Source organism: Taurulus bubalis (genome assembly GCF_910589615.1).
Source record: "Taurulus bubalis genome assembly, chromosome: 16".
Taxonomy (NCBI): Eukaryota; Metazoa; Chordata; class Actinopteri; order Perciformes; family Cottidae; genus Taurulus; species Taurulus bubalis.
The window spans coordinates 12,269,136-12,277,823 of record NC_136604.1 but is presented as its reverse complement, the minus strand read 5'-3'; the positions used below and the strand labels follow the sequence as shown (position 1 = coordinate 12,277,823).

General features: G+C 48.7%; 1 protein-coding gene across 1 annotated transcript in view; it reads left to right on the top strand.

Moving 5' to 3' along the window:
- LOC306748821 (uncharacterized protein) overlaps nt 1-8,393 on the top strand; it is a 13,468-nt gene extending 5,075 nt beyond the window's left edge. Inside the window, exons 7-13 of the mRNA XM_079232045.1 lie at nt 152-427; nt 1,106-1,180; nt 1,559-1,692; nt 1,799-1,954; nt 6,104-6,161; nt 6,246-6,326; nt 6,432-8,393. Of these exons, the coding sequence (XP_079088171.1) occupies nt 152-427; nt 1,106-1,180; nt 1,559-1,692; nt 1,799-1,954; nt 6,104-6,161; nt 6,246-6,326; nt 6,432-7,990 (2,339 nt within the window). The 3' untranslated portion in view covers nt 7,991-8,393. The remainder of the gene's footprint in view (nt 1-151; nt 428-1,105; nt 1,181-1,558; nt 1,693-1,798; nt 1,955-6,103; nt 6,162-6,245; nt 6,327-6,431) is intronic.
- The last annotated feature ends 295 nt before the right edge of the window (nt 8,394-8,688 follow it).

Below are 8,688 nucleotides of genomic sequence, written 5' to 3'. Positions count from 1 at the left end.
TTATTGTGTAAAATGATCAGAGTGCAGACATTTTAATATACAGAGTCTCATTTTGTTAGCCCTTGTAATGGTCTTATTGATGGTGTAAGTCCTACTGTATCACTTACTTAATTTTCACAAATACACAATCTCTTTCATCTCTAAATCCCAGCAGGCAAAATGGAGAGACCTCAGGGTTGTGCGCCTCCTCCTGCCACTGACGCCCAAACTCCTGGATGCAAAGAGACTCCTGGGTGGAAACAAAAGCAGGAGAGAAGTCCCCCAGAGATGCAAGACACACGGAAAGTGTTGGAAGGCTCTCAGAGAACATCACCTGTAAAATTCTTCAACCCGGACCAGCTCTTTTCTGCTTCAGTGAATACAAAAAAGCTGGACCAACCAAGACCCAGCCAGAAAGCAGAAAACGCACTTCCAATGATTTTATTAGGTAGGCATCTGTGTCTACGTTTTTTACCATTTAATGTACTGACAATGTTTGGCAGTAGCGGCACTACAAGTAGCCATATTACTTGTTTAATTATATTTCTCAGTAGCGTGGTGGTAGCGTCTGCATTTTCTGAATTAAATAGCTTTTCAATAGTTTAGCGCTTTAATTATTAGTTTTATTAAGTAGTGAGCATAAGTAGAGTAGTATCTCTGAAACTCAAGCACTGCTTTTTTTTTTGCCATCTAAAATATTCAAGCTTGTCTATATTTACTTGATGGGAAGGTGGCAGATGATGAAGACTGGGGGAAAGGGGCCACATATGGCTATGCACACTCTGTTTATTATATTAATATGCTACAGACAGTGTAGTACATTATGTATTTGTACAAGGCCGGAGGATATTGCTATGTTAGTAAGGTGCATGATTGTTCATGGATGTTAGACTTGAGTGTGCATTGAAGTTGAATATACATTCATTTAGATTACGGATATTTGTAGTATATATTTGAATATTAATAGCATTTACTTGGAATGAAGTTGCTTCAAGGAAAAAAATACAACTACTTTTTCCATGTTGCTGTAGCTAAGCTTTTGGGGGAAGCTTCATTTAATGACGAGTAACTGGTAGCTAAGCTCACTACACTTAAACAAACCGTATCTGTTTTTGTATGGTCACAGGAGAAAGCACTGAGGGCTGCAGCCATTTGTCCTCCTACTTGAAGGTGAAGGGATCCGACGGTGAACCAATCATAGGTGGGTGTGTCCATCCTGCAGTGCCCTGCTGTTGAGTCCTTTTTAAGATGAAATGCCCAATATCGTAAAACAGAACTTATCTTTTGAAATGATTTATTCTTGCAAGAAGAGGCAAAGTTATACAGAGTCACAAAGAGTCTGTAGAAGTGAGACCTCGAGAGTCACACAGTTGTATTGAGTGAACACATGTTGGGGGGATGTGGATTGAAAACATCTCATTTGTCTTTTTGATTTTATTCGACAACAGGAAACGTACTCAAAAAAAGAATATGCCATTTCCCGTTACAATCCCTACACAGCAAACCCTTTTCGCTTCCCATTATTTAATTTCTTTTCACAAAAGCATCCAATATGTTAAAGACGGCGTGTCATCACCAGGTATGGACTTTGTGTGGGAGTGTCGAGAGCATTCTTTAAACCCATTCTACCTGTGTGAGAGCTGCAAGGTGATGCTGTCCTCCAAAGACATCTGTCAACACATGATCAGCAAGGATCACCAATACAACTTCATTGTGAGTGTTGTCTCAATAATGCATTAAGAACCTTTTATGAAATAAATGTTTTAAGTATTGACCAATCATTCCCACATTTTATATCCTAATGATTCATGTGTTTCAGAAAAGTCAGAAAAGTCAATTTCTGTACTTCTGGCCGGAAAGTTATCTACTCAAGCCTCCTGATGTGTATCTGGAGAAATGGATGAAATTGGAACTTCTGAAGGACATCGCCCAGTGTCTGTCAGAACAGGAGCGTTACGTCAAGATGGATGCTCAGGTAAACTGTCAAGCATGTTTTGTCCAGGGAGTAATTTGGACACAATGTGGTTAATAATGTTTTTAAACATAAGTTGTCTTTTTCTGCTGAAATATATTGTTTTATTTATAGTGGACTTAGTTTAATATGTCACAATTAACATAGCAATAGACAACCCATTCCTCCCCACTCTAGCCTAGGAACATATTCAGACTATCTGGGAATAAGCAAGAAATATACCAAAATATCCATCCATCCATCCATCCATTATCAGCCGCTTATCCGGGGTCGGGTCGCGGTGGCAGCAGGTTCAGCAGGCCGACCCAGGCTTCCCTCTCACCCGCAACACTTTCCAGCTCATTCTGGGGGATCCCGAGGCGTTCCAAGGCCAGCCGGGAGATATAATCCCTCCAGCGTGTCCTCGGTCTTCCCCGGGGTCTCCTACCAGTTGGACGTGCCTGGAAAACCTCTAATGGGAGGCGTCCAGGAGGCATCCTGACTAGATGCCCGAACCACCTCAGCTGACTCCTTTCGACACGAAGGAGCAGCGACTCGACTCCAAGCTCCCTCCTGATGTCCGAGCTCCTTACCCTATCTCTAAGGGTGAGCCCGGCCACCCTGCGGAGGAAGCTCATTTCGGCCGCTTGTATCCGAGATCTCGTTCTTTCGGTCACGACCCAGAGTTCGTGACCATAGGTGAGGGTTGGAACATAGACCGACCAGTAAATGGAGAGCTTCGCCTTCCGGCTCAGCTCCCTCTTCACCAGGACGGACCGGTACAGCGCCTGTTTTATTGCTGCAGCCGCACCGATCCGTCTGTCGATCTCCCGCTCCACCTTACCCTCACTCGTGAACAAGACCCCGAGATACTTGAACTCCTTCGCTTGGGGTAGGCAGTTTGTCCCCACCTGGAGGGAGCAATCCACCGGTTTCCGGCAGAGCACCATGGCCTCAGATTTGGAGGCGCTAACTCTCATCCCTGCCGCTTCACACTCGGCTGCAAAACGCCCCAGTGAATGCTGGAGGTCACAGTCCGAGGAGGCAAACAGGACCACATCATCTGCGAACAGCAGAGAGGCGATCCCGAGACTCCCGAACCGGATCCTCTCCGCCCCCTGGCTGCGCCTAGATATCCTGTCCATGATGGTCACGAACAGGACCGGTGATAAAGGGCAGCCCTGGCGGAGGCCAACACCCACCGGGAACGTGTCTGACTTATTACCGAGGATACGAACACAGCTCCTACTGCAGGCGTACAAAGACCGGATAGCCCGTGCCAACGGGTCCGGCACCCCATACTCCCGCAGCACCCCCCACAAAAACCCCTGAGGGACCCGGTCGAAAGCCTTCTCCAAGTCCACAAAGCACATGTAGACTGGTTGGGCAAACTCCCAGGACCCCTCCAGTAGTCTTGCAAGGGTAAAGAGCTGGTCCACTGTTCCACGACCGGGACGGAATCCGCACTGCTCGTCTTGAATCTGAGGTTCGACAAGCGGTCGGAGCCTCCTTTCCAGCACCCTGGCATAAGCTTTTCCCGGGAGGCTGAGCAGTGTGATGCCACGATAGTTTGAGCACACTCTCCGGTCCCCCTTCTTGAAGATGGGAACAACCACCCCGGTCTGCCAGTCCATGGGCACTGTTCCCGACCCCCATGCGACACTGAAAAGGCGTGTCAACCAAGACAGCCCAACAATGTCCAGCGCTTTCAGCATCTCAGGGCGGATCTCATCCACCCCTGGCGCCTTGCCACCAAGGAGCTTTTTGACTACTTTAGCGACCTCTGCCAGGGATATGGGAGAAACCACCCCAAAGACTTCCGGCGCTGCCCCCTCTCCGGGGGACATGTTAGCCGGGTTTAGGAGTTCCTCAAAGTGCTCTTTCCACCGCCCGACGATGTCCCCAGTCCGGGTCAGCAGTTTCCCCCCCCCCCCCTGCTGAGAACAGCCTGGGGTAGGCCCTGCTTTCCCTTCCTGAGCCGTCGGATGGTTTGCCAGAACTTCCTTGAGGCCAACCGAAAGTCCTTCTCCATGGCCTCCCCGAACTCCTCCCATGCCCGAGTTTTAGCATCCGCGACCATCGCAGCTGCAGCCCTTCTGGCCTGCCGGTACCCGTCAGCTGCTTCAGGAGACCCCTGGGCCAGCCAGGCCCGAAAGGCCTCCTTCTTCAGTTTGACGGCTTCCCTCACCCCCGGTGTCCACCACCGGGTTCTCGGGTTGCCGCCACGACAAGCACCGATGACCTTCCGGCCACAGCTCCGAGCAGCCGCGTCCACAATAGAGGCTTTGAACATGGTCCACTCGGGTTCCATGTCCCCAGCCTCTCTCGGGATTTGTGAGAAGTTCTTCCGGAGGTGGGAGTTGAAGACCTCCCGGACAGGATCCTCCGCCAGACGTTCCCAGTTCACCCTCACTACACGTTTGGGCTTGCCAGGTCTTTCTAGCCGACTCCCCCGCCATCTGATCCAACTCACCACCAGGTCGTGATTAGTTGACAGCTCTGCTCCTCTCTTCACCCGAGTGTCCAAGACATACGGCCGCAGATCAGATGATACGACTACAAAGTCGATCATTGATCTCCGGCCTAAGGTGTTCTGGTACCAGGTACACTTATGAGCCACCTTATGCTCGAACATGGTGTTTGTTATGGACAAACTGTGGCTAGCACAGAAGTCCAACAAAAAAACACCATTCGGGTTCAGATCGGGCAAGCTGTTCCTCCCAATCACGCCCCGCCAGGTTTCTCTGTCATTGCCCACGTGAGCGTTGAAGTCTCCCAGGAGAACTATGGAGTCGGCAGGCGGCGCCCTTTCCAGGACCCCTCCCACCGACTCCAAGAAGGCCGGATACTCTGAACTGCTGTTCGGTGCATATGCACAAACAACAGTCAGAGCTCTACTCCCTGCAACCCGTAGGCGCAGGGAGGCGACCCTCTCGTTCTCCGGGGAAAACTCCAACATAGCGGCGCTCAGCCGGGGGCTCGTGAGTATCCCCACTCCCGCCCGGCGCCTCTCACCCTGGGCAACTCTAGAAAAGGACAAAGTCCAACCCTTCTCCAGGAGCTTGGTTCCAGAGCCCACGCTGTGCGTGGAGGCGAGCCCAACTATATCTAGCTGGTACCGCTCCACCTCCTCCACCAGCTCCGGCTCTTTCCCCACTAGCGAGGTGACGTTCCATGTCCCTAGAGCTAGTCTATGCTGCCGGCGATCGGCTCGCCCAGGTCTCCTGCCTGGCCCGCCGCCCGGTCTGCATAGCACCCGACCCCGATAATTCTCCACGCGGGTGGTGGGTCCACGGGGTGACTGCTGCTCCATGTTGTTTCTTCGGGCTGAGCCCGACCGGGCCCCATGGGCGAAAGCCCGGCCACCAGACGCTCGCCGACGAGCTCCCCTCCTGGGTCTGGCTCCGGGAGGGTGCCCCGGTTTCCCTTGTCCGGGCGAGGTAGCTATAGACCGTGGGCTGCTATTCATCAGGGTTTTTTGAACCGCTCTTAGTCTGGGCTCTCCCCCGAGACCTGTTTGCCTTGGGAGACCCTACCAGGGGCTGACACCCCGGACAATATAGCTCCCAGGATCACTGAGCCACTCAAACTCCTCCACCACGTTAAGGTGGCGATTCATTGGAGGAGATATATACCAAAATATATTATTTTTAAATGTATTCCTAATGCAGTTATCGTAGTCCACGTCTCTTCTGCCAACAGCACAATGTCGCTCCCTTTCCTCTGGCAGCATACACAGCCACTCTTCCTTGCTGCAACTGACTCAACCACTAAGCGTTGTGCAAACAAATTTTATGTCACCAATATTTTAGTGACTTTTGAAGCTTGTGCTATTTTTTTCTCTTTGGAAAAGAGTTGGCATCACTGCACACACTGCAGTTACTTTGCGTGTTCCAGCGTCCGCTCCTGTGGATAGTAACTGCAAAGAACTTCCACTGATGCTGCGTGGTAACTGAGGATAGACACTGATCCTCTTCCTGTTTCGGTTGCTCAAGGGTTGTCTCACTTCCTTTGTGCAGTAAATCAAGCCTTAATTTTCCAGGTAGATCATACCAGGTGGCAGACATAACTGCGTTGTGAAAGCCATTTATTCCATCATAAAAAGATAAAGCAAAAAACCTGTACTCATCCATTATGCTAATTGTTGCTATGTTTGTGTCTTCACTCACTCAGCTTATACTGCTGGTACCGGAGTTGTATGAACATGTTCGGACTGCTCCGTTCAGTAAAGGTAACAGTAAGCAAAGTCTACAGAGTGTATGGTGCGTCGGGGTATACTGTATTTGGTATCAACTCTGCAATTTGCTTTTTGTAGCTTTAGAAATAGTTAAAAACATCAAGAAAGAGCAGAAGCTGAGCGTCTCCTGTCAACCCATCTGTACTGCTCAACGAAAGGGTGAGTCCCATTAGCCCAGGTACACGGTTTTCGTGTTCTTATACTAAAGTGACTAATACAGGCAGGTTATGGGTAAGAGCATGTGTTCTGGTTTCTGTTGCACAGTCCAGCTGCCTGAGGCCCAACATAGTCCAGAGGAATCTCTCTCTATGGAGATGCAGCCAGCACAGGCACTTGAGACGAATCCAGAGCCACCAGATTCCAGACCCTCCGTCTCTCCGCACCAGAGGCCGATCCAGGAGTTGCCAGTGAATCAGGCAGGAGTCTACCCAGAATCCACATCTTTCTCTGTTTCTCCTCAAAACCTGCCAGTGTCTTCCAGCGATCAACATCTTCCAACCAGGAAAAGACCAGTTGTTGAATCTATTGAAACATTGATGAGAGATTGCACCGATCAACCCAACCTTAAGGATCCCATGCCAGCCAAACGCAAACCCACGTACAGTAAGCTGCAGCCCATCATTCAGCCAAGCCCCGACTCGGTCTCTGAGTCCACTTCTGTAAACCCTGCTTCAACCTCCGTCCCCCTGTCTCCTCAGGATGAAGACATTGCACCTGGATCTGATGAACAAGACATACCCATTCATCACCTAATTGCTCTAGTGAAAGAGAGGAAGTCTGCGCTAAATGCATCCCGTCTCACAGCCGCTCCGGGTAATGGTGAGACTACGACCTCCTGCTCCAACACTTCATTAGAAAGTGGGGTACAAAAAAGACAGGATTCTAAGTCTGTGCAGACTACATCTGAAATGGCCATGAAAAGAAGAAGAAAACAAATATGGGCTGAACATTTGAAAATGGTTAAAGAGACAACAAATCCAGTCCCCGCTTACGCATTGGGGGAGAAGTTCAACTCATCTCTTGATGGCTCTTCAGCGAGGGACGACCTTTTGTTCAGGGCGACTGAAGCCAAAGCAGTCGGTACCGTGTTACCTTATGCCAGCACTGCTGACCCAAGTGACCCACAACACCAGAGAAGTATCAACACTCAGACCACCTTTGGAAACACGAGCCAGTCCAACTCAAGTTCCATTAACTGTGCAGTCGTCAACAGTAACCCAGGTCACATACCACAGCCACGCGATTACACAGAGAACGACAGCACTGAGTCTCGTCAGTTGCCCATTAACGCCATCGTAACTGTCAGGTCAAACCAGCCTAAACGGCAGTTTATAAGTGGCAATAATGAAGAGGACCTCGCTGAGGTGAACAGGGGCAGTCTGGTCACTCACAATTTCTCCTCTGTTGCAGAAATATGCCCCAGTAACGTTTTAGGAGGATATGGTCGGTACAACCAAATGGTTTATGTCACCAACCAACAGTCGGGTTATTTTTCTTCTGAGACTGTTGGAAGTTACGCAACACCAGGCCACCTTCCTGTACACACTGGGAGTTCATTTCAATTTGAAGGGTACCCTACAGAGGAGCTCTACTTCCCAAGCCAGATTCACCCGCACCGAGAAACGACCCGCCAAAGTCTGCAATATTTTGGAAACAGTTTAGCAACTCAAACGCCCCCAGAAAGGATGGGGCTAGTTTACCTCAATCCTCCAGCTATTTACCATCCTCCTGCAGCAAACACGGAAGTAATCTACTACCCTCCTACCACCAACACTCAAGTCATGTCCCAGGCATCTGCAAACGCCTCTGGTGAAGAGTTTTAAACCCATAGCCCTCCTCCATGAAACTACCTGTTTAACCGTGTCAATAACAATACCACGTTTGTTCTGCATTAATGTGTGCGTGCGTGATTTCTGCACTGTGAGGAAATCTCGTCCATTTCGCGTGTTTTAATTGAAGTTAATCTGATATTCCGTTGGAGTTGCATCAAGTTCAGGATATTGAAACTATTGCTTGCTTTACGTATGAAGGATGACGTTTCAAAAAAGCTAGTATAGCTATACTTTCAGTTTTTGTACATTTCTAATATCACATGTTCAGCAGACTGATTTGTGAAGTTGTTTTATATTCATGTTTTGTTCATTTTAATAACATTCCTGTCAAATACAGTTATTGAATGTGAAATATATTTGTATATTTTCTCCATAAATTTGGTTTTTCATCTTTTGACTTAACTTGTTTTGTTTGTTTTTTCATACATACAAATTACTGTGTGAACGGGGATTGCATTTAATGTGTCACTTATCAACGTCCCAGAATTCTCGGTGCCATGTACAGAGTACATTGCCCACGAAACATCTTAACCATTGAAATTAGACAAATGCACCTAGGCTTTCCTAGTAGAGGGAATTAAAACAATGTCAATTTGACACAAGATTTGTCTTAATTCTAACCCCACACAAAATCCCCCAGAGACATTGATAAAACCTTAACCTAATCGGACACATTTTGACAGAAAAAA